Genomic DNA, 23,319 nt, shown 5'->3' on the forward strand with positions numbered 1-23,319 from the left:
TAAGGAGATGTCTGATAAAAAAATTAGAATATATCATATTATTTATTTATAAATATATTATTTTATTTATAATTAACTTATATAAAATTTCTTAAAAAATAATTTAATAAAAAATACATTAAAAAATGTTTTGTAATAATTAAAATATATTAAATAATTTAGATTTTACACAATATGTTCCTGAAAATTTTACTAGAATATTTATAAAATATAATACAATAATTTATAGTATATTTGCAATTAAAATTAATATACTCATATATACTATAATCTCATTATATATATATATATAAAATTTGTTAATTATAAAGAAACTGGAATTTAATTACATATAAATATTATTATCAAATATTATTCATATAGTTACTATTTTTAAGTTTATTATATATGTATACTGATAAAATTATTTATGTTTATTGATAAAAATAATACTTAATAATTTATTAAAATATGTAAATACTAAAAATGCAAGAACAAAATTAAAATATTTTATATTATTAAGTATTTTATAGATAAAAAATAATTATTAATTAAGTATTTTATTACAAGTATAAATTTTTTATGTTTATCTATGTATTTTATACAAAATTTTGATATTATCCAATATATTTATATCAATCATAATTTCTATACTTTTCACTAATCATACTAATCACGCATATATTTAATTATAAACGCATATATTATACATATATTAACAATTTATTATAACAAAATTATGATCAATTCAAAATCTAATTATCAATTTTTTAATTTTTAATAAAACTAAAAAAATTTGTAATTTTTTTAAGTTTTAATCATTTTTGTTTTTTTATTTTCATTTATTATTTTTAAATTATTTTGTTTTATCTTTTATTATACAGTCCACTTGAAATATCAAACATGTAATTTCCCTGATGGAGACCCTGTTTATTAAAATCATATATATGTTCTAAAATTTTTACTCAAACAGATTTTGTATTCTTTTCTTTCGACAAAAGAGGAATTGATTTCAATTTAATATTTTGTAATAAATTATACGAGCCATATGTACAATATTTATCAGATAAAAAAGGAATATAAAATGCTCGAAAAAATCGGTGTGATCTAAAAAATAAATAAAAAATTTAATAAAATATTAATTTAATAAATTGTAGATGTAATATAAGAAAATTCATGTAACATAATTCACTTACTTTGCTGAATTTAAAAATTTGGATGATTTTATTATTGTAAAATTATCATTAAATCGAGAATAATTTGGTTCTAAAATTGTTTCAATACCATTGTCCAAATCTAACACAAAATGGCATTTATCTAAGTTAAACTACAATAATATACATTAAATTAGTTAAATTGAATAATAATCATATAAAAATCTATGCAAAGATCTATATTTTAATATCTTCATATTGTGATATGAATAATAACTTACATAACGTGTAGGTTCTTCTCTATTCATATCATTAAAATAGGGCTGCATAATACTAGTTGCATTTTCATGATTTAAAAAAGGTTGTGGTAATTGACCTTTAAATTCTGATCTTAGATACTGAAGTTTCCAACTGCAATATTTTTATTTAAAAAGATGAAACATTTTGCATATATTTTATTATATTTGTCAAGAAATGTGTTACTTACTTATTTGATGGAAAGAAAAAACTACTTGGAAATCGATGCCATTCTTTACCAATACAAAAATTAATATTAATATCCTTAGATATTTCTCTTTCTAAGCCAAGTTTATTAGTATCAATCAGTACTTCCATTGGTGCATAATAACCTAGTATTTAAAAAAAAAATGAAAAATTTTATTTTAATTAAGTTTCAAATTTTAATTAACTAAAACTTTTTACCTTTATATATTGCCAATGATCTTGATATTCCAAGAAAACCACATATTAAAATGGCAAAACATGTAATATAAACAGTATATTGCAAATAATGATAAGCAATATGTAAAGAACTAATTTTTGTCCTAATAAAAAAATATAATTTTTGAATAGTATCTACAGCTATACCTCCAGCCATACAAATCATTGGGTACACAGGAAACAAAAATCGTTCTTCCTATAATAAAAATATAATTAGATATATATGATTTTAACTATTAAAAAATATTATTTAATTTACCTTATGAGGTTGTGAAAAAAACACTAGAAACCAAAGATACAATGGTGCCAAAGAATACCAATAAGATAAACATAAACGATCTCTTGGTCTGGCTGGTATAATTAGCCACACTAAAAACTATAATGTTGATTAAAATATCAAAAATTATAAAGTTTCAGATATTACTGTTTTCATAAATATTACCAATCCAAATGGAGCACAAATAGCACCAATAAAAACGAAATTAAAGTTTAAAAATCCATTATAAATATAATAGCTGAAAGGTTCTATTCCATAAATATTTGGCCCATGATTAGTAAAAACATTATACATTACAATATTTAAAGGTGCTATAACTAATTTTCCATAATACATTGAATCAATCCATATCATTGGTATTAAAACAACAGTACCAGATATGACTACCCATTTTATAAATTTACTCCATTCTTGTTTATGTAATAACATTTCCATTGCAATTGGTAATCTACAAATTGATATAAAAAATACTTATATAATTATTTAATTTTTACACTCTAATTTTCTATATAAGTATAAAAGAAAATACCCAAGTAATGCTGCAAATGGCCATCCTAATAAAGCAGATAAAGCTGTAGCAAAAATTGCTAATTCGTACTGACGCCCATACCATGCTGCTGTTGCAATAGTACTCAAATACCTATATAAAAAACATATAATATTAATTTAAATGACTTAATTTTGCACATTCATTTTATTATATTTTATTATTTTTAAACAACATACATTGAAAAGGAAGATGGTAAAAATGCAGCACTAGCAATGTACATGCCAGAACTAAGAATGAGAAATACTAATGTTAATCTGCCTATGTGAATTCCAAATTCTCTGCATACATTTCTATTAGAAAAATAGTAATATTTGGTTAATATTTTAAGATAAAATTTATCATTAATGAATCTATATTATTAACAATATAATATGATTCATAAGATATATACTTATAAAAATATACTTCAGACAATGCACAACCCACAGATAATAGGCATCTTACAAAATAGAAAACTAAAACAGGATTTGGTTCTAACAAGTAATGATAAAGTTTTGCTGGTACCATATGAATCAATAAATACATGTATGATCTTAATGCATATTGTGGGCTATATTCCCATGTTTGTTGACCATTGCCATAAAGTAGATAATGACTCTAAAACATAAAATATATGAAAGAAAATATTTTTGTAAAAGAAATAATCTATTTATTATTATTTAAATTAATCATTAAAACAGAATAATATAAAACAATACATATATAAATATTATTAAAAATTAAAAAAATTATTAAGAATTATTTCTTACTGGTTCCCAATAATTATATGTTTCATCACAATCTGTTATGTGACTCCATATAGCAGAACAAAATCTAGCAGATAGAAGTAATTTAAATGCTGTATCCACACAAGGATAAATAAGACCAATATCAGAGGATTCTTCAGGTCTGAAACATACATTCTTAATTTTTCTTGAAATTTGTATTTAATTTTATGCATATTTAATTTTTATAATTTATAATTTATAATTTTATTATTTTAGATATTTTATATTAGTCATGAAATAAAAAAATTAAAATAAAATAACTAATAATAATACAAATCGTATAAAAAAATATATTATAGGTATTTATAGTTTCTTGTTAAAATAATTAATATCAAATTGTCAAAAAAAAAGGTTAACCGGTATATAATATGTTTATTTTTATTAAATGTAAAAGAACACAAGAATTTTTTTCCCATGTTTTATTATTAAGAAAAAAAATAGTTTTATGTCTACTTTGAAAATCTTCTGCCATTCAACTTTTTCAGTTCTTTCTTGGAAATAAAAAGCTGACGTTGACGTTGATTCGGCGCCATGATTTTTCAAAACCTTTAAAGCTAAATATTTCTTTATAATTGTATAACTATATTATTAAAATATTTAAAAATATTAAAATGTTATATATTCATTTTATTAATAGTAAAAATAATTATTTTTATGATTATAATTACATAACACTAATTTGTAAATATTTTATATGTAATCTTATATATTTTTCTTTATTATTGCTTAAAAATATTTTTTTATAAATTTCTTTCTTATATTATAATTTCCTTTTTTTTAAAAAGTTTTCTATATATTAAACAATTAACATATATAAATATATAATATATATCTCCATAGTAACAATATAAATTTGTTAAAAATGGAGATTGAACATAAATATACATTTGTGCCTCTTGTTCAAAAAAATCTTATTAATATAAACGATAAAAAAATTCAAGAATTTCTTTCTAAATGGTAATAATATTAGTATTATTATTGTCTATTTTTGATATATACAAAATTTTTTTATTCAAATTTAAATATAATAACTTGTTATAATAATAAGTTTTTTTCAATTTTTAGGGGAATTAAAGGAAATTTTATTATCCAACATTTTACATTCAATGAACCTTTTCAAAAATATCATAAATATCATTTGGCTGAAGTTAGTTAATCATATAGTTTTTACTTCAAAATGCTTTTATTTTAAAATAATTTTAAAATAAAATAATTTTAAAGTAAATTTGATAATTTTAAAGTAATGTATTATTTTTTAATTTTTCTAGGCTTTTTTTAAAGATAGTACTGTTGCTAAAGAATTATTAACAAAGCAAGGAAATTATTGGGCAAAACAAGGTAACAAAAAACATTTTTCTATGATATGATATTATGTATTATTAATTTTTCTTTATTTGATAGGTATAATAGCATCAAGTGTAGAAATAAATCCTATTTCTTGTTCTGTTTTAAATATGTCTTTCTTCAATAAATTAAAAGATCCTAAAAATGGAATTGTGCACAAATCTGGAGCAATTTGTAAAAGATTTGATATGGAAATAGAAAATTTTTTAATCTCTGATAATCTTAGAGCAGTATGGATTTTTTATTTATTTATAATCAATTAATTTTAATACATATATTTATTTATGATATATAATTATATGTTCATTTATAATAAATTTATAGATGTTATTGGATGAAGAATGTCCAGAGTATAATTTATATTTAAAAGATGAACGAGAAGAATTTATATTTTTTATTTTTCAAATGCTTGTTCTTGGAGGAATATTGTGTCAATATGAAGATATTTTAAATCCATACTTAGAAGTAACAAGAGCTATGTATAAGGATTTAATAAAGTTGGGTGATATAATTGTTTTATAAGTATTCTGTTTATATTCAATAAATTATAATTATATTTTTCTATTATTTAGGGTACAAAAAAATGAAGATACTGATTTATCAATTAGTACAGTAGTTTTACAAGTAGTAGCTAAAGATAGTAAAGGAGAAGCATATTTTCCATATGATCCATCACATATGCAAAATATAGGATTTCTGTTAATTGACGGTATAACTCATGAAATTACAACATTTTTGCATCAGTTTGGTGAATATTGTCTTTCACAATGATTATAAAAAAAATTTAGAGAGAATTATATCATAAGTATATTTAATAATAAAAAAACATTATTCTATACACCAAATCATTACATTATATTGTGCATTATACATTTATAATATGCTTAATATTCATTAATTTATTAAAACATATTAAAAATTAATAACTTAAAATTTAGCAACTTGTCTATTTAATTAATTGTTATTAATAATATTAATATGTAATTTAAGATATTATTTATTAATGTATCATTCATTTCATATATGTGTAAAATATAAATATAATATTATATATAAAATACTATAAATAATATTTTTTATTTGTAATATTATTTATTTCTGTATTATTATATTATTCTTAAGATTATATTTGTTAAGACGAAAAACATGAGGTAAATATAAAAATTGAAATATAATTCTAATCACAGCACTTCTTTCATGGCTTGTGAATTTTTTTATGAAAATTTTTTTGCTCTTTAATTTAAATAAATATGTATATTACTTTCTAAATACTAATTGTTTAATTTTTGCAATAACAATATTTTCTTAAATGAAACAAAGAATTTTCTACACATCTTGCCTGAGATCCATACATATTAATTCTACTAACATCTGAAATCTAAAAATTTTGTTATAATTATTTTTATTTTTTTATTTTTTGATAATTATATAAATAGTGAACTTACTTTGGTCAAAAAACTACTTTTTTTTATATCATAAGTAATACTGACTTCAAATAAAGCAGCTCCTGGTTCTGTTTTTACTTTTAATTGAAAAGTTTCAGTAGTTAATTTTGTTTTTGCACTAAAATCTCCTATAAAACCATCTTGATCTCCCGATTTTTGAAATTTTAGTAAACCTATAATTTTACATTTTAATATTTATCAATTGACATGGGAAAAATATAATTGTAATACCTTTATTAGGTATAAGTTTAGCAGCCCATAATATTTCTTTTATTTTCAATTTTTCACATATATCACGATGATCTTCTGTATAACTATTAAGGAATTGAATAAAATAATTGGCTGCAGCAATAACATTATCATTGTCAGTTGAAATTTCTTGCCAACTAAGACATGCACACCAATGTGGTTCTATAAATGCATCTGCACAAGTTCTATCTAATGGTATCTGTATCATTATGTATATTTATTAATTTTTAAATTTAACTATAATTAAATATTAATGTTATATCTAACAAAAAATAAAAAGTGTTCACCATCACCATAATTTTATTTGGAAATATTTATGTGAAAAATCAATGATTTAATTATTTAATAGACATTATATATAGATATTAAATATAATTTTTAATTTATCTATATACAATATCTACCTTATCAAATAAGCTAATAGCTCTCTGATGACGATCTCCAATTTTTGGTGTTTCAAAATTTAATATATTTTCCAATGTTTTATGGATATCAAATGGAGTTGTTAAATAACGTGTATTATGTAAAAAATTTGCATAAGCTTCTGGATAGACTTTTTTAAACCATAGTGGAAATACAAATGAAAAATATGGTAATCTTTCCTCTTGTTTACCCTGTAGAGTGTTACGAATTTCTGCAAACCTTAAAAATAAAATTTTTAATATCATAAATATATGTTTAAAGTTTTCAATATATTATAATAAAATTTTTGTGATACAATACTATATTCAAAATAAAATTTTATTCAATTCAATTTTATATATTATACTTGTATATGTATATAAGTTATATATTATAACTTTACCTATGTCCATGATCACTCATTATTATCAGTACTGTATTATTCAAGTGACCAAATTCATGTAAATCTTTTATCCAATTATAGAAATCTTCATCTACCATTCCTATGTCATTATAAGAATCATGTGAAAGTTCTCCATGAAATCCAAACAAAAATTTTGGTTGATGTTTATAAACATTAAAAATTTCTTTAATATAATTCAACATTACCTACAGTAATAAGAAGTAATAAATTTAATAATCAAATTGATAAGCTTAATATAAAGAATATTAAACAAAATTTGAAATACCATGTGTCTTGGAATGCCTCCAATGCAAAATTTGTTATAGTATCTAAAATATGGTGTGGCAGCCAAATAGAATGTTCTCATGTAATGATCAGTTGGTTGCTTATTAAAACCCTTTAGACGATATGTGAAAGTTCCAATATGATGAACATCTTCCATAAATCCTGTTATATAACCATTTTCTTTATACTGATTCCATATCATTGGATATACATTGACATACTTTGCTTTTGATCCCATGCGTTTTCTAGTATCTGGAAGTTCAAGTTCAATCTTTCCAGTAAGAATAGGAATAAGAGCTTGTGGTGTTCCATCACCTACTATATTATATCCTTCTAATATTAAAGCATCTAAATATTCTTTCAAATATTGATATGTTTTTGGTAATTTACGTATAAATGTATTTCTGGATAAAGAATCAAAACCAAACATAAGTACATTTAACTTAAGAGCCTTGTTCCCAACATTTTCCCATTTACTTTTTTCTTTTACTTTAGGATCATCCTTTACTCCAACCATGATACTATGCCATCTAAAAAATTTTATAAGAAATGAAGTTTATTTAATCAATAGATTATTATTTTTAATATATACTTACTCGTTTCTATTTTTTGATTCACATTTAACATCAACAAAATCACTGTATTTTAGAATATAGAAATCATCAGATTCAATAGGAGTCATAAATGATACATTATAATCATCATCTCTGAGAATTTCTGTAAATGTTTTATAATTGAAACAATTATAAAATACAATAATATGAATATTACTGTAAATGTATAAATTTCACAAAACTTACCACTGAAAAGACAAGTTATAGATCCATATTTTTTCTTTGCTTTATTACTAATAACCAATTTTGAGCCACGAAGAATAACCCAATCTTCTGGTGTACATTGCAAGGGAGAAACATCATGAATGAATTTGGTAATTTCTGGATTAGAAACATCTAATTGAGGTAGTTTACAAGCCACAATTCCTTCCCTAAGGACATATGAAGCTTTCTACTTTTTTTTATCTAATATAATTTTTCTAATAAAATTAATTGTATACCCAATATAAGGTTGTTCAGATTCCTTAATTAATTGAGATATGTGTATTCTGAAATGACATAAATTATCAAAATACGAATTATAATATAAAATGATCCATTCTTATATTGAAATGAATAAAATGTTTACTTACAATTTATCTAAATTTGATAATTCATTGTCATTAAATCCTAATTCTGAACGAAAAACTTGAACAACACAAAACAGCAATAAAACAAATAATGCTGTTATTATTAAACGTCGAAAATAACATGACATAATCTTCATTTTTATTTAGTTTATCATAAAATTACCTAAAAGGTAAAATATTTATTTTTATTTTATTTCTTCATCTTGTCCATATGAATTTTTTCCTAAAATATTTTTTCCATTCAAAATATATATCTATGTTGTAAAGTAAAATTAAAATTTAATAAATTAAAAAAATTTAATACAAATGACATAAAAGTATTTATTTATAGACATACAAATTTATTATAAATATTAATAATTAACATCAATTTAAATAAAACAGAAATATTAAAAATATAGTAAAGCGTAAGTATATAAATACAAAATTTCAAGTATAAAAGAATAATTAAACAAAACATAAAATATAATCTTAAAAAAATAAATGAATACAGAAATTATATAAGTTTAATTTTATTAAAATCAAATAAACTTATATACAATAACAATAATTTTATATTGTTTCAACAGATCATTGTATAAAATCTTTTCCTTATAAAATTAATTAACAAGAATCTATTTTTACAAAATATGTATAAGTCTAATACATATACTTTATGAAAATGTATACAGTTAACAACTTTGATCTATAACTAAATCTGTGAAAAATGGCAACATTTCGTTTACAACAAATTTAATTGATCCTTTTTTAAAACAATCCTTAGGTTAAAACAACTTTAGGATTTAACAAATAAATAAATCTGCCGTGACTTTTTTTTTTACCAATTTTCTAATAATATCACAAATAATATCTTCAATTTATATAATTAATTATAGCTTTTTTTATTTTTCTATTTTCTTATTTTTTTCATTCAATAATAATAAGATTATTATATTATATCATAAGCTATAATTAATCATACAAGATATTTTTTTTTCTTTCATACAAGTTCGTTTTTTCTTTTTTTTTTTTCATCGTATATTTGCCTTTTTTCAGAACTTCTTTCTAGAAATTTATCACATCATGTTGAAACAACGAAAAAACATTGGCGAATATTGACATACCCTATCTTTCCCTTGAAACTGAACAGAATTAACTTCAGTTTTGAACTATAGACATAACTACCATTAAGGCGCGTCATTTGAGAAAAATACGCAGAAAATGTATCTTGATATGCATAGATATAAAAAGAGAAAAATACAAATTAAATCTTTAATATATTTACGACGTTACAAAACATTATCACATATTTATCATCATCATATACATCATCAAACATCATATATTATCTTTGTTACAAACAATTTCTTGAGCTTAAAACATATCATGTGCGATGACATTATAAAGTTTTTAAAATTAATTTTTTCTCTTATATAAAATTATTTACAATAAAATTATTTATAATAATTAGTGGAAATATACATTATCAAACACTTATTATAAGATTCGATCATTTAAAAAATTAAAAATGTTTCTATTTCAATCACAAAATAGAAAAGCACGTATTTTTATCCTACAATTATTCTATATTAATTTACATTTGATTATTTCTTATAATATAAATATGATTACATAATATTAAATATTTTTCAATTTCACAATATTTCTTTTTCAGGAATATATTGTACTTGAAATTCTGTAATAGTATGTGTATATCATTTAATAAATTCTAATAAAATAATTAAAGAATCAATAATACAATAATACTTAAAGATATTTTCTGAGATTTATCTCCTATTATTCTAATTATAGAAATTGATTCACATGCTTAAACTCATTTTAATGTAATATAATTAAAACAATCTCGTAATTAAATATTAATTTTTATATTATAATGACATGAAAATCATAAAGATTTAATTTTTTATAGATTAAAAATGATAATTGATCGATTCTTATTTTATTTTGTCAAAGACTTATTTAAATTGTAATAAATTAATGAAGATAGAAAATTTATATTTTTTGAAATATTTCGATTTGTATTTTTTGAAGCATTACTATATCATGTAAATAATTTAATTAAAAATTTCCTAATCATTTCAAATAATATAGAAAAATAAACAAATTATTAAAATATTATTTATACACACACACATATATCGTAAATATATATATATATATATATGTAATCGAATTGCTTCATCTTCTAATTAAAAAATTATAAATAAATATAAAGTATTTTTATAAATCGATAGTTTTACATTACTATAGAAATACAATAATAAATATAATAAACATATTTATAAAGAATATTATATATATCTTTCTCTAGATAAGATAAATAATAAATTAATAAATGACTTACGTTCTATATAATAGAAAAGACAATTTACCAATTTTATGGAAAATTAAAGTTTCTCGATGTAATATTATCTCATTTGGATTTTCATAATATAAAATTGTGTCTCCAAAACTGTGACATATTAAAATGTTATCTCTGAAAATGAAAATATATATATCCATTCATTATCATTAGTTAGCATGAAAACAATAACTTATCTAAATGTAGAACATATGTTTGAATAATACATTTTGTGTGTTATCGTTATCGTTATTTATAAAACGCCATGATTCTTCATATTTTTTTAGTTTAAAAGCAGATTTATATTTGTTATATGTAAGTAGTAAATAATCAGGAATTAAACAAGCGACGACGACCACAATAGTTAAAAGCCAGAATGTTATCGACGATGTTAATATTATAAAAACCCTCAACATATCACCATCGTATCTTCTATTAAATAAAAATAAATAATAATTTTAAATGAAATATAAGATTTTATACATGTGAAATTTATAAAATTATGAAATATTGCTTACATAGGTATAAATGAATGGGTAACTGCAAATACAATAAATATTAATTGTGAGAATAATACTACTAATATAAGTGGTATTGTCCAATAAGAACTACGTAAAAGTATCTAAAAAATAAAAATTAATTTCATATAATAATAAGGAAAATTTAATATAATTTAATATAATATAATTTAGAAAGTAAAAATCTCACTACCTGTAAATTGGCTATTAGTGTAACTAAATGGAAAACAAATATACTGAATGTCCATTGTTCTATTGGCGTGTTATTATATAAAGTAACAGGATTAATAAGTATATATGTATATGGCATAAAAAATATAACAATAGCATGCCAAGAACCTGAAAGAATATATTAGTAAAATGTTCATTTTCGCTGATAAATCATTTAAGTAATTTACCTAGAAAAATCCATAAGAATAACTGCTGCATAGATAATAAATAATTGCCTTGATTCAATCTGTATAGATATGGTTTACGTAATAATATATCAGCACTATAATTCTGTTCAAACAATCCATATATCATTATTGGAAAAGATGTGAATATTACATTGTAAGACATTAAGTATAAGCCGTCAAAAAATGACTGCAAATAAATAAAGTAACTTAAAAATAGAAAACCATTGTAAAGATATCCATTTTAAAATTTAGATCTTACCTGTGTGGAAAAGGCACAAAATATACTAAATATAAATTGTGGTGTCATGAGGATAAAATTCTTATAAAAAAAATATTGCGTCAAATTGGCGATCCTGATATAATACCAATGTCCATGTACAAATAATACTTTCTTTAAAAATTTAAATTTAGATATTGCAAAATCAGAGTTAATGGCCGCTTGCCGACCTTCTTTGCCTATTATTCCAATTCCAGCGTGGGCTTCTTGTATCATCGAAACATCATTTCCTCCATCACCAATGGCAGCAGTATGCGGTCGAGTTTTTGCTTTTTTAATCAATTTTACAATCTGTATAGATTAAAGAAAAAAAAAAGGAATATAACTATAGAAAAATATATTTATACGTATTTTTTTTTCATAAGAAACTTACTTCACTTTTTTGTAACGGAGATAGCCTGCAACAAACAACTGCATCGCAAACCATTGCGATTGATCTGAATTCATCTGCATAATTTCTTATTGCAACTGCAAGACTTTGTCCATCGATTAGTAATCCAAATTGTTTAGAAGGTTCGAGTTTCAATCTTCTTCTAAAATTGTATAAAAAAATAAATAAATAAAAGTATGAACGATTGAATAGTTTTATGAAAAATTATCTTATTGTATATCTACTCATAATCTGTAAGTTTGTGAAGAAGAATTCCTGTATCTCTTATTTCTAACAATTTAAGAATCTCGGTACCCCTCTTAAATTGACCACAGAGATATGCTATATTTTCTGCAGTTTCCGCTTTATCACCAGTTAGTATCCATACCTGAATGAAAAAAAAAAAATCATATACGAAGGTTTAATTTAGAAATTTTTTTTTAAATGTCTTTTGTAATCAATAATATTAACATTACTGACTTTAATTCCAGCTAGTTGCAAGGATTCCAAAGTTTCCGGCACTCCTTCTTGAAGACGATCCTCAATAGCAGTCGCACCTAGTAAAGTGAGATCTCTTTCCATCATATTATAAGTTAGTTCTACATATTTCGATCGTTCTATACCAATTATTTGTCTAGCTTTTTCCAGTTCATTCGAAAATTCATTGTATTTCGCTTCGTTTATCTTTTTATATCCAATAACCAGAGTTCGAAGACCTCTCTAAAGAAAACAATATTCTTTTAATGAAGATATAAAGGAAAAATAATAATTGAATTTATAAAAGACTATTCGTTTTACCATAGAAAAATCAGTCACGTGCGCAATAACTTCATTGATTTTTCCTTCGATTATAATTGGCAACATAGTGCTATCTGCTCCCTTGCTGTATAACCAATAATCTCCAGCTGAATCTTTTACCAATACCGACATTCTCTTGCGTTCTATCGATGAAAAATTCATCATAATTTTTATAATTTACGATTTTTAAAAGTTCGATGAATCTTTGAATACTAACCGGAAGTAAATTCTAGAATTTCAAGCATTTTATAAGTCAAAATTTTATTCTGGATTTTCAATTCTATTATGTCGTTTTTTCTTGATTCAAAAATGACTCCGCATCTGGCACAGGCTTCAACCAAAGCTTTTTCATCTGCCGACGTTGCCTACCGCATAATAATTAAATATTTTTAAATGTTCTACTCACAATCAAATTAGTTATTACTAGTTTAGATAAAATATTGATATTATTCAGTTTCGTCAGCTTTTTTTCTTCGTCATGTTATTTTAATATTACAATTTATCATGTAAATTCATTTTTAACTTTTATTTATCAACGAATCATCAGGGATAAAAATACATGATGAAATTAATATAAAGATTTATATCCATGCAAAAGACAGTTATTTCTACCTGATATTCTGGTAAGTCCGGATGCATCAAGAGAGAACTATCTACATGAAGGATTTTCTTTTGCCTGAAACTCTGGCGAAATTCTTTACGTTTTATGACGGCAATAGCTCTTTGACTCAAGGGTGAAATTTGAACTGTATGGCATAGAGCGATGCTTATCATAAAATGCCAATGTTCTGGCTGGAATTTAATCGAAAATTATATCGAGTAACGTCTTAAAAATACTTACAAGGTTGCGTTTAATCAGAAATGCAATCCTACCTGCCAGGTTTTTAATGCAATTGCCTGATCTTCATCCTTACTGGGAGGTAATAGATACAATTTGCCATCGCAATCTTTTTCTATATATATTTTTCCATTGATCGAACAACGTCTAAATACCATCATATTTTCGGTGAGTGTACCGGTCTTATCTGCAAATAAGTATTCAATTTGACCAAGCTCCTCGTTTAGATTCAACGTGTGAATTAATGCTGGTTGATCCATCTGTTCGTCATACATGTCGACGTCCCAGCTGAAGAAAAATGAACCGAAGAATTTTTGTAATTCTATAAAGAAAACAATTAATTAATCAAAGCTCGTCAATTGTTTCTATTTCAGTTAATCGATAATATTTATCCTGATATTAATCTTAATTTTTAAATTTTTAATTTTAATAATTTCTAGTTATGATATCTAAAGATAAAACAAAATAGCTAAGATAAAAATAGTTTTTACCTATGCTAACGTATAATGATATTGGCACGATATAATTGTAAAGGACAATAAAGCTTAGAAAATCCGTAACCAATGAGGAAAAAGTAAAAGGATGAATATCGTTCAAATATGATGACCATAACTCTGACCATGATTCCTCTAGTATGATTTTTATTGTACAAGATTCTATTACTTCAAATAGTAATATGATGAAGAAACAGACGATGTATTTATTATTGGATCTGTAAATAATAAATTATGATTGAATTCGTGTATCTATAAGAAAAATGTAATCAATGTTTCTTTAATAATAAGATAAAAATAATAATATGGAATTATACATGGTAAGGTAAGATATTAGATTCAGATGATCATACATTATAATAAACTACAGACCATGTTATACGTTAGTTTTTTTTTTTAATTTTGAAAATTGAAAAATCGATGTATCGTCCTTATTTATAATTTCTATTTTAAAAAATCTATTAAAATAAATAAATACAGTATTGCATTTTATAAACTATTTTTAGGGTATTGCAATTTATTATCTAATGTTAAAAAATATAAGTAATAAACATCTCCTTTGGATTAAATACGAATACTTATCATCTTTAAGAAATTATTTTTTCATTTTATGAAAATTAAATAATTATAAAGAAAAAATACTTTTTTTTATAATTATCATCATTTAATACTTATTTAAAATTTCTATTAATCTTTAAAATTTTGTTTGTTCTTTAACTTTGGCATAAAAAATATATTTGAGATTCAATTTTATCCTATTTTCGTATTTTTTTTAATTTTCACCTTATATGAAAATATTATATTCGAGATTATTTACTTTTCACTCGTAGAGATTTTTTTACTTGTTATCTTTGAATTGAGAGACAATTTTGTATCATGACCAGTATATATCGCACAACCGATAATATAATCCGTGTCTTTCAATCTAGATCCACGAAGCAGTAAATTATTGATCGTTAGATATCCACTTCTGATCGTTTCATTGTTTTCATTTTTGACTTCCATTTTGCCATGGAAACTATAAAGATTCGATGAAGGATGTTGACAAGTGACAATGGCGTTTAAAGATATTATTTGTTGCATCGACATTTTTGAGATTACTTTTGGAATCGTCACAGTCTAAGAACAATGATTAAATATCTATTGTTAATACAGCAAATTCCAAATTTTATTATTTAATCAGACTTATTATTTGATTCGATTAGAAAAGAATTACCTTTAAATTGGTTTCACCATCAAGATTTGACGTGGTAATGAAACAGCATTCCGAATCTTCTGTGCTATAGAGAAGCAAAAGATCGCAGGGGATATCTTCCTCGCGATGTATCTTCACTAAGTCACCGACTACTATATTTTCACGGTAAATGTTCTGAAAATATAGAATGGAGAATACGATGAATATTTTGACGCATTTCGATCGAAGCTAATAATATAATTGATTTTTATCTTCTTTGTCTCTCGCTTTTATATAATTATATTATTTCTTAGAAAAATAAAAATTGTAATAATTTTTTTAACAACGATAGCGCAAAAAATAAATTTAAAATATAAATGTGTATATATATCGTCTTTGTTAGTTTATTAGTAATAATAATTAGATAATTAGAACACGCTTTGCATTATAAATCATAAATGTTATACATGAATGTCATACAAAAAATTAGAGAAAAGAAATAGAAAAAATATGTTTACATCGATTAAAATTGATTAATTTTAGATGTAATTATATAATTCATATAATTCACCTGTACACATTTGTTGCGTATGACAGTGACGAATGTCCGATTCTCTCGTTTGTCATTAATGTAACGATTATAATCCTCGAAGCCTTGCTTACACGCGGTTACTACTATGACAATACTTAGGGGAAGGATACTGGTTATAGGAGAGATCGGGGACTTTATCGATACAGATATTATCGCCATTATAAGAAAATAAAAATTTGCTAGTTGTCTAAATTGTTCAAAGAGATTTTTTGGTAGAAAGTTCCACATGGTATACTGAAAATGAAGTGATCCAAATTATATTCAAATTATATCAAATTGCAAGGATGAATTAAATTTTAATTTATAATACGTATTAAAAAACACTTACTTTTTTAGAAACAATATGATTATTTGGAAAAATTGTGTGCTCCGGCAAGTTATCTGGACTGATGTTTATTATCCTGTGATCAACGATTAATGGTGGTACATCCTATATACAGATTATTCTAATTAGAAAACAGATATATGTAAGATTATAATATATATAAGATTTGTTGCTCAATTTGCAAACTTGCTTGTAAAAATAATATCACATGGGAAGTGGAATATTGAGTTTTCAGAAAAGCTGGTATACGTAATAGTTTTCGCGATTTGAACCAATTTTTACGAATAAATTGCCATAATCTAATACCAAACGATTGTATATCCATTTGAATATCTATATAGGGTATGTTAATTAGATCATCATAGGGTTGTGTAACATGTTGCATTTTCTCATCACATCTTATTAATTCTTGTAATACTTCAAATCTTGTAACTCCGAATCACTGAACTTTATTTTAAACATTTTTGCACAAAAATATCAACAAGAACTTTGATGCCGTACTTAAACTATATCGCAAGAAGCGTGAGAAGTTGCATTTATATCAATCGATTCAGTTGTTTCAATTATTATTTCTCGTGCAATCGTTATAGAAAATTAATCTAATTAAAAAATTTAAATAATAAGATTGTCATTTATTATTTCTACTTATCATCTTCATTCAAGGATGATAATTTTGACAACTAATTTTATATTTATTTCATTTTATTTTAAATTACTTTGATAAAAGTAAAATATAAAATTTCAGTATCGAAAATTGATAACCAACTTCATGAAAGAAATTAAAAAATATTAGAAATTGATCGATAACAACCTTTGAAATAATCAAGTGTCATTCCCAGTACACTTGCAGTTTAACAAGTTTGGCTTATTAAATTCAAAATTTCAAGAATAATATAAATAAATATACCTGGTACTTTTACGGTGAATAATAACAAATGGAGATATGTATGCTAATAGACAATCTTATTATTGTATACGGCCTTTCGTTATACATACGCCGCGAAAGTTCAATTGCCCCGACAAGAAAATACTACTCAAACGTCTCTCCTTCACAATATACTATCCACAAAACTATGTCGCGCGTTTCAAGCACGACAATGAAAAAGGTAAAAACGAAAGATTCGATCACGTGTTGAACATGGACAATATTCAGTACTTGGAATATATGTATCAATCATGGAAGAAGAATCCAAGTTCCGTGAGTGCTTCCTGGGATAGATATTTTAAATTAATTGACAAGAAAGATAAAGAATCGGATGCAGCTTCCCACAAATCATCGCCCAAATCAACTTCTTCTAAGCCATCGTCCATCCACGTTGGATCACCATCTGGTACACAATCAGGTATTTTCTTCTAAATTTTTAATACATTTATTTAAAGGAAAAATGCATATCTAGAAAAATATACTTTACTTATAAAACAACAGCAAAATTTCCTCAACAAAGTGCAAGATCGAAGTCAAACGGTGATATGCAAGGTGATAGGTATATAAATGGAGCTTTCGATATCAATGCCACGATTCGAGCTTATCAAGTATCCGTCAATCAGGCTCTAAGCTTACATTAATAAATCCATTCAAATAGACAGACCATTGTAATTGGTCTATTTCTATTCTATATCGGTTTCAGGCACGTGGTCATTTAATTGCCGATACTGATCCGCTAGGCATACAAAATCCAGAATCGCGTAAGCTTCAAGGCACTCCTAATTTACCACCTGCGATCGTGGTGCGACAACATTTGAAGGGAATGACCGAAGCTGATATGAATAGAGAATTTCCTCTTGCACCATTTACCGTAATCGGTGGTCCTAAACGAAGTCTTCCTTTGCGTGATATTCTAATTAGATTGAACCAAGTTTATTGCGGCCATTTGGGTCTTGAATATACCTATATTCACGATCTTGTTATGGTAGATATTTTTAGTTTGAGAAAATAAGATATGTTATCTCTATTTAGAGATAAGATAAGAATCATTAAAAATAACATTACATTGAATTAATTTCGTCAAATTATTTCTAGTTAGATTGGTTAAGAGATAAGTTTGAAGTACCTGGTGCTTGGGATCTTCCAGCGGATCATAGGAAATTTATTTGGATGAATATTATGAAGGCAGTGACGTTCGAAGGATTTTTGGCAAGAAAATTTCCCACTGAAAAAAGATTTGGTTTGGAAGGTTGCGAATCTTTTATACCGTCAATGAATCAATGCTTGGAAACATCAGCGGAACATGGTAGGAAAAAAATATTGAAAAATTATTATTATTCTTACCATGTAAAAGATATAAAATAAATAATATTTTAGGAGTTGAAAGTGTTGTGATAGGAATGGCTCATCGAGGCCGATTAAATACTTTGATTAACGTTTGTATGAAACCATTGCATCAACTTCTTACACAATTTCATTCAATTGCTTTAGAAGGTTTTGGTTCTGGTGATGTGAAGTATCATTTAGGAACACATGCAGAAAGAATATTAGAAAGGTGATTATATGATTATATGGATAAATTATGTAGTTGATGAAACTGTAAAATTATTTAGCTGAAATTTCTAACAGAAGTAAGAAAAAGATTCGTGTTGCTATGATGGCCAATCCGTCTCACTTAGAGGCGATAGATCCTGTCGTAGTTGGTCGTGTTCGAGCCGAACAAGTAGAGAAAAATGATGCCGAATGTACGTATATAAAATTGAAATTCATTGATCAAGATATTTTTGTAATTAAAAATTCACTTGTATCAGTTGGTAAAAAATCGGTGGCTTTTTTGGTTCATGGTGACGCTGCTTTCTCGGGTCAAGGTATTGTTTATGAAACGATGCATTTAACTAATTTGCCGAATTACACGACAGGTGGCGTTATTCACATTGTAATCAACAATCAAGTAATATTTATTTGTCACATTTATTCACATTCATTTATTCACTTAAATGAAATCTTTTTTATAATCGAATAATTGTTTTAACGATATTAATGAATTTACAGATTGGTTTCACTACAGATCCTAGATATTCTCGATCAAGTGCGCATTGCACAGATGTAGCACGTGTTGTAAATGCCCCGATATTCCATATACATGCTGACGATCCTGATTTAGTGACCTATTGTAGCAAAGTTGCCAGCGAATACAGGTATGCAACGTATACTTTTTTCGCACTAGGATGAAAAATAATAAAATATTATTTAACTATACATAAATTAATAATACAGAGCTGAATTTCACAACGACGTTGTTGTAGACATCGTGGGATATCGAAGATTTGGGCACAATGAATTAGATGAGCCTATGCTCACGCAACCTTTGATGTATAAACGTATTAAACAACATCCGAATGTGCTTAATATTTACAGCGATAAATTGTTCAAAGAAGGAGTGATTACTGAAACATTTGCTAAAGAAGTAGATACGATTATAATTATTGTTTCATATTTTGATAAATTTCTAATCATAATATATATAATAGGAAATTGAAAAATATTGGAACTATTGTGAAACAGAATTCGAAAAGGCGAAAACGATAGAATCGATGCAATTAGGTGACTGGCATGATATACCTTGGACTGATTTCTTTGCTACTCAAAGTCCCAAAAATAAAATTCCACCGACTGGTATCGACATAGAAACTATAAAGACAATTTGCAAAGCTATATCAACTCCTCCTAGTGATATCGAATCCCATACTCAGGTATTAAATGTAATTTTTCTTTTTTATGATTGAATATCAATACTGATAATCTTCTCAGAGCGTAATTAGAAAATGCTTGACGAAGATAAACTTTATTTTTTTTAGAATGATAAAATAAATTTTATTCATTTTTAAAATTTTAAAAATGTTTAATTTACTTAATATAGGTATTAAGAGTAATGGAAAAAAGAGCGCAATTGAGTAAATCTCGTCAGGTAGATTGGGCTATGGGTGAATGTTTAGCATTTAGTAGTTTATTGAAAGAAGGTTGCCCCGTGAGATTGTCCGGCGAGGATGTTGAGCGAGGCACCTTTTCTCATCGTACACATGTTATTCACGATCAGAGTAGAGATAAGACGTACAAAAATATTTTACATGATATATTTCCGGGACAAGCAATGTATACTGTCACGAATTCTTCATTATCGGAATATGGCGTTTGCGGTGAGTCTTTTAGAAGTTCTTTAATGAATTCTTTAATAGAATTCTTTAATTGAAAAAAAAAAAAAATTATCGATAAATTGTAATCGATTATGAATATAGGATTCGAGTTGGGTTATTCGACATATAACCATAACACATTAACAATTTGGGAAGCCCAGTTTGGTGATTTTGCGAATACTTGTCAGGTAAATCTTCTCAAAAATTAATTAAAAATCAATCTCATGTAATCAAGAATGTTATCATACATTGTTATTGCACATTATTTGTATTATGAATTATTACAAAGTTAATAATTATAATTAATATTATAAAGTAATATAGACATTATTTACAAATTTACAAATATTAAAATTATTTATGACAGATAATTTTAATAATGTAATAACAATTATTAAAAATATTAGTAATAAAAATTGTATATGTTCAGGTCACTTTAGATACTATTTTGTGTTCCGGACAAACGAAATGGGGTAGGCAGATAGGATTAGTTCTTCTTTTGCCTCACGGATTAGAAGGACAGGGACCTGAACATTCCTCCGCAAAAATTGAACGGTATCTCGAGCTTTGTGATGATGATTTCTCTTATCTTCCGACGGCCGAACCAGGAGAAACTATAGATCAAATTATGACACGGCAATTGTTTGAAATAAATTGGATTATTTGCAATTTAACGACACCTGCAAATTTCTTTCATGCCCTTCGTCGTCAAATCCATATGCCTTTTCGGAAACCATTAGTTAATGAATATTTTATTATACCTATTTTTATTGTTAAAGATAAAACCAGGTATAACTATTTGTCTATTCAACCAGTGTATAATGACACCGAAATCTCTGCTTCGTCATCCTATGGCTCTTTCGCCTTTTGCTGATATGGAATCTGGCACTTCATTTAAACCTATTCTCTCTGATCCATTTGTCAAACCAGGAAATATACAAAAAGTGCTGATGTGTAGTGGAAAAGTATTTTATGATTTGGTGATCGAACGTCAGGGGAAACAATTGGAAGATAAAATAGCAATTATTCGTATCGAACAACTTTGTCCATTTCCGTATCATTTATTAGCTGAAGAAATGAAAAAATATCCGAATGCTAAAGTAAATGAATTTTTTAAATAAATTTAACTTCTTAAATCAATTTTAAAACAAATATCCCATGCGTTTAGCTTATGTGGTTACAAGAAGAACACAAAAATCAAGGCCCGTATTTGTATGTGAGAGACAGAATAGCATTAGCCTTAGGAAAACGTTTAGAAGATTTGGCTTATGGAGGTAGACCACCATCATCTTCTCCAGCAACAGGCAGCAAAGTTATTCATAGAAACGAATACAACGATATGATAGCGACGGCTTTGAAACTTTGAATCGGAATTAATCGGAATGTCAAATAAAAGATATGACATTCGTAACGATATATAAAAAATGAAACGGGAAGTGAATGCAAGATATTCAGATAAAAATCCGAATGAGTAAGTAAATGATGAACAAATCAAATAAGAATGAATACACGATATCTAATCGAGCATCACTGAACGAATATTAATTCACACTTACCAAAAAATATAAATATCTGTAGGATTTTCTTTCGTAATATGAAGAAATCCGTTTGTCAAAGTAATTCCACATTGTAATTTTTTTTTTCTTTTTTCAGTATGTGATTATTCTGCTTCACGATTAGCGATCGTAACGATATTTTAAGTGAGGCTAATATAAATGACATGTACTCACATATCTGAACTTGAGAATTATCTTGAATAGTGCTAATTATCAGCACTATATATACTGCAAAATGTATCTAGATTGTTAGTAAGTTTTATCATATTTTTTATACAGTTGTAATATTTTTTTTAGTGATAAAATTTTATTGTCCATAATAATTTGTAACATAATATTCTATACATAGTTTTAAACTTATAATTAATAAATATTTATTACAATATTTATTTTTCTGCCTGTTTATATAAAATGCATTTTCATATTAATGATACAAATACAATATATTTGTACTAATTGATATTTTAATTATAAAATAACATTAAAATTATTTTATTATTCGTTCAAATATAAATTTCAACAAGAAGTGATTAAATGTAAGCGATTGTGAATATTTTATCTTGAGCAAGATGTTAAATTTTTTTCATATTTGATAATATTTATAACTTTTTTATTATAACTTATTTGCATAATATAAAAATATCATCTTACCATTTTGTCGAGATTTGAAATCTTGATATTGCAGAAACTGCTTTTTCTTTCAATCAAGTCAAGTACTTTTTTTATTTAAATATTTGTTTCAATCATCATCCATTCATGGA

The 23,319-nt window shown here is 24.8% G+C and overlaps 5 protein-coding genes across 13 annotated transcripts in view; 2 read left to right on the forward strand and 3 right to left on the reverse strand.

The window, feature by feature from the left end:
• Window positions 1-5,858, forward strand: part of LOC105736831 (cilia- and flagella-associated protein 300) — an 89,171-nt gene extending 83,313 nt beyond the window's left edge. The window contains exons 1-6 of one of the 3 annotated variants that reach the window (XM_086910665.1): window positions 3,926-4,404; window positions 4,513-4,594; window positions 4,716-4,785; window positions 4,849-5,021; window positions 5,116-5,288; window positions 5,364-5,858. In XM_086910665.1, the coding sequence (XP_086766791.1) occupies window positions 4,310-4,404; window positions 4,513-4,594; window positions 4,716-4,785; window positions 4,849-5,021; window positions 5,116-5,288; window positions 5,364-5,562 (792 nt within the window). In that variant the 5' untranslated portion in view covers window positions 3,926-4,309 and the 3' untranslated portion in view covers window positions 5,563-5,858. Of the gene's footprint in view, window positions 1-3,925; window positions 4,405-4,512; window positions 4,595-4,715; window positions 4,786-4,848; window positions 5,022-5,115; window positions 5,289-5,363 lie in introns of those variants that run through there. The other 2 variants (XM_086910710.1, XM_086910609.1) reach the window with 2 other exon arrangements.
• On the reverse strand, window positions 39-3,993 carry Alg9 (alpha-1,2-mannosyltransferase Alg9). Of its 2 annotated transcripts, none has more exons than XR_015292483.1 (12): window positions 3,901-3,993; window positions 3,430-3,568; window positions 3,072-3,277; window positions 2,857-2,970; window positions 2,660-2,770; window positions 2,296-2,578; window positions 2,113-2,229; window positions 1,836-2,049; window positions 1,621-1,762; window positions 1,415-1,544; window positions 1,176-1,275; window positions 39-1,086 (listed from the first exon to the last, which is right to left on the reverse strand). XR_015292483.1 is itself a non-coding variant. In XM_031918761.2 (12 exons), the coding sequence occupies exons 1-12, from the start codon at window positions 3,978-3,980 to the stop codon at window positions 945-947; spliced, it is 1,809 nt and encodes a 602-aa protein (XP_031774621.1). In that variant the 5' UTR covers window positions 3,981-3,993; the 3' UTR covers window positions 39-944. The 2 variants fall into 2 exon arrangements, 1 of the variants encoding a protein (XP_031774621.1); XM_031918761.2 differs by having other exon boundaries at window positions 1,176-1,306.
• Window positions 5,586-9,969, reverse strand: LOC100863630 (uncharacterized). Of its 3 annotated transcripts, none has more exons than XM_086909512.1 (11): window positions 9,862-9,969; window positions 8,762-8,921; window positions 8,630-8,677; window positions 8,376-8,560; window positions 8,172-8,292; window positions 7,577-8,105; window positions 7,291-7,496; window positions 6,890-7,127; window positions 6,468-6,684; window positions 6,237-6,409; window positions 5,586-6,169 (listed from the first exon to the last, which is right to left on the reverse strand). In XM_086909512.1, exons 2-11 carry the CDS (start codon window positions 8,893-8,895, stop codon window positions 6,071-6,073), a joined length of 1,950 nt encoding a protein of 649 aa, XP_086765638.1. In that variant the 5' UTR covers window positions 8,896-8,921; window positions 9,862-9,969; the 3' UTR covers window positions 5,586-6,070. The 3 variants fall into 3 exon arrangements, with proteins under 3 accessions (XP_086765638.1, XP_086765688.1, XP_086765749.1); XM_086909562.1 differs by having other exon boundaries at window positions 9,784-9,881; XM_086909623.1 differs by having other exon boundaries at window positions 9,744-9,881.
• A 1,644-nt stretch (window positions 9,970-11,613) lies between these two features.
• Window positions 11,614-17,211, reverse strand: LOC100863876 (phospholipid-transporting ATPase IF). Its single transcript, XM_086904961.1, has 17 exons — window positions 17,190-17,211; window positions 16,887-16,988; window positions 16,538-16,792; window positions 16,009-16,161; window positions 15,610-15,911; window positions 14,790-15,010; window positions 14,334-14,620; window positions 14,073-14,252; window positions 13,678-13,825; window positions 13,461-13,603; window positions 13,143-13,382; window positions 12,908-13,050; window positions 12,666-12,825; window positions 12,275-12,583; window positions 12,016-12,202; window positions 11,811-11,956; window positions 11,614-11,721 (listed from the first exon to the last, which is right to left on the reverse strand). Exons 3-17 carry the CDS (start codon window positions 16,784-16,786, stop codon window positions 11,614-11,616), a joined length of 2,976 nt encoding a protein of 991 aa, XP_086761087.1. The 5' UTR covers window positions 16,787-16,792; window positions 16,887-16,988; window positions 17,190-17,211.
• Window positions 17,212-17,432: 221 nt separating this feature from the next.
• On the forward strand, window positions 17,433-22,943 carry LOC100863991 (2-oxoglutarate dehydrogenase, mitochondrial). 4 transcript variants are annotated; one of them, XM_086909056.1, is made up of 16 exons: window positions 17,433-18,226; window positions 18,310-18,416; window positions 18,512-18,793; window positions 18,904-19,114; window positions 19,186-19,363; window positions 19,438-19,553; window positions 19,620-19,759; window positions 19,861-20,006; window positions 20,086-20,275; window positions 20,340-20,561; window positions 20,729-21,005; window positions 21,105-21,190; window positions 21,433-21,741; window positions 21,818-22,102; window positions 22,171-22,473; window positions 22,656-22,943. In XM_086909056.1, the coding sequence occupies exons 1-15, from the start codon at window positions 17,827-17,829 to the stop codon at window positions 22,366-22,368; spliced, it is 3,147 nt and encodes a 1,048-aa protein (XP_086765182.1). In that variant the 5' UTR covers window positions 17,433-17,826; the 3' UTR covers window positions 22,369-22,473; window positions 22,656-22,943. The 4 variants fall into 4 exon arrangements, with proteins under 4 accessions (XP_086765182.1, XP_086765226.1, XP_086765117.1 ...); XM_086909100.1 differs by having other exon boundaries at window positions 19,441-19,553; XM_086908991.1 differs by having other exon boundaries at window positions 19,438-19,759.
• Window positions 22,944-23,319: the final 376 nt, after the last annotated feature.

Source organism: Apis florea, unplaced genomic scaffold, assembly GCF_048593485.1.
Source record: "Apis florea isolate Af1SG1 unplaced genomic scaffold, ASM4859348v1 contig_1615_pilon, whole genome shotgun sequence".
NCBI lineage: Eukaryota > Metazoa > Arthropoda > Insecta > Hymenoptera > Apidae > Apis > Apis florea.

What these genes read in the sequence shown, in the direction of transcription:
- Alg9 (XM_031918761.2), bottom strand. Translation starts at nt 3,980, where the DNA reads ATGGCGCCGAATCAACGTCAACGTCAGCTTTTTATTTCCAAGAAAGAA. An exon ending in TCTGAAGTATATTTTTATAA is followed by an intron (nt 2,971 to 3,071) that starts GTATATATCTTA and finishes TTTTTCTAATAG; the next exon opens with AAATGTATGCAGAGAATTTG. An exon ending in TTTGTGCTCCATTTGGATTG is followed by an intron (nt 2,230 to 2,295) that starts GTAATATTTATG and finishes TCAACATTATAG; the next exon opens with TTTTTAGTGTGGCTAATTAT.
- LOC100863630 (XM_086909512.1), bottom strand. Translation starts at nt 8,895, where the DNA reads ATGAAGATTATGTCATGTTATTTTCGACGTTTAATAATAACAGCATTA. An exon ending in TCTGAACAACCTTATATTGG is followed by an intron (nt 8,561 to 8,629) that starts GTATACAATTAA and finishes ATATGTCCTTAG; the next exon opens with GGAAGGAATTGTGGCTTGTA. An exon ending in TAAACTTATACCTAATAAAG is followed by an intron (nt 6,410 to 6,467) that starts GTATTACAATTA and finishes GTAAAATTATAG; the next exon opens with GTTTACTAAAATTTCAAAAA.
- LOC100863876 (XM_086904961.1), bottom strand. Translation starts at nt 16,786, where the DNA reads ATGTGGAACTTTCTACCAAAAAATCTCTTTGAACAATTTAGACAACTA. An exon ending in AATTCTAGAATTTACTTCCG is followed by an intron (nt 13,604 to 13,677) that starts GTTAGTATTCAA and finishes TTTCATCGATAG; the next exon opens with AACGCAAGAGAATGTCGGTA. An exon ending in TGCAACTAGCTGGAATTAAA is followed by an intron (nt 13,051 to 13,142) that starts GTCAGTAATGTT and finishes TTTTTCATTCAG; the next exon opens with GTATGGATACTAACTGGTGA.
- LOC100863991 (XM_086908991.1), top strand. Translation starts at nt 17,827, where the DNA reads ATGTATGCTAATAGACAATCTTATTATTGTATACGGCCTTTCGTTATA. An exon ending in CCACGATTCGAGCTTATCAA is followed by an intron (nt 18,417 to 18,511) that starts GTATCCGTCAAT and finishes TATCGGTTTCAG; the next exon opens with GCACGTGGTCATTTAATTGC. An exon ending in ACATTGTAATCAACAATCAA is followed by an intron (nt 19,760 to 19,860) that starts GTAATATTTATT and finishes ATGAATTTACAG; the next exon opens with ATTGGTTTCACTACAGATCC.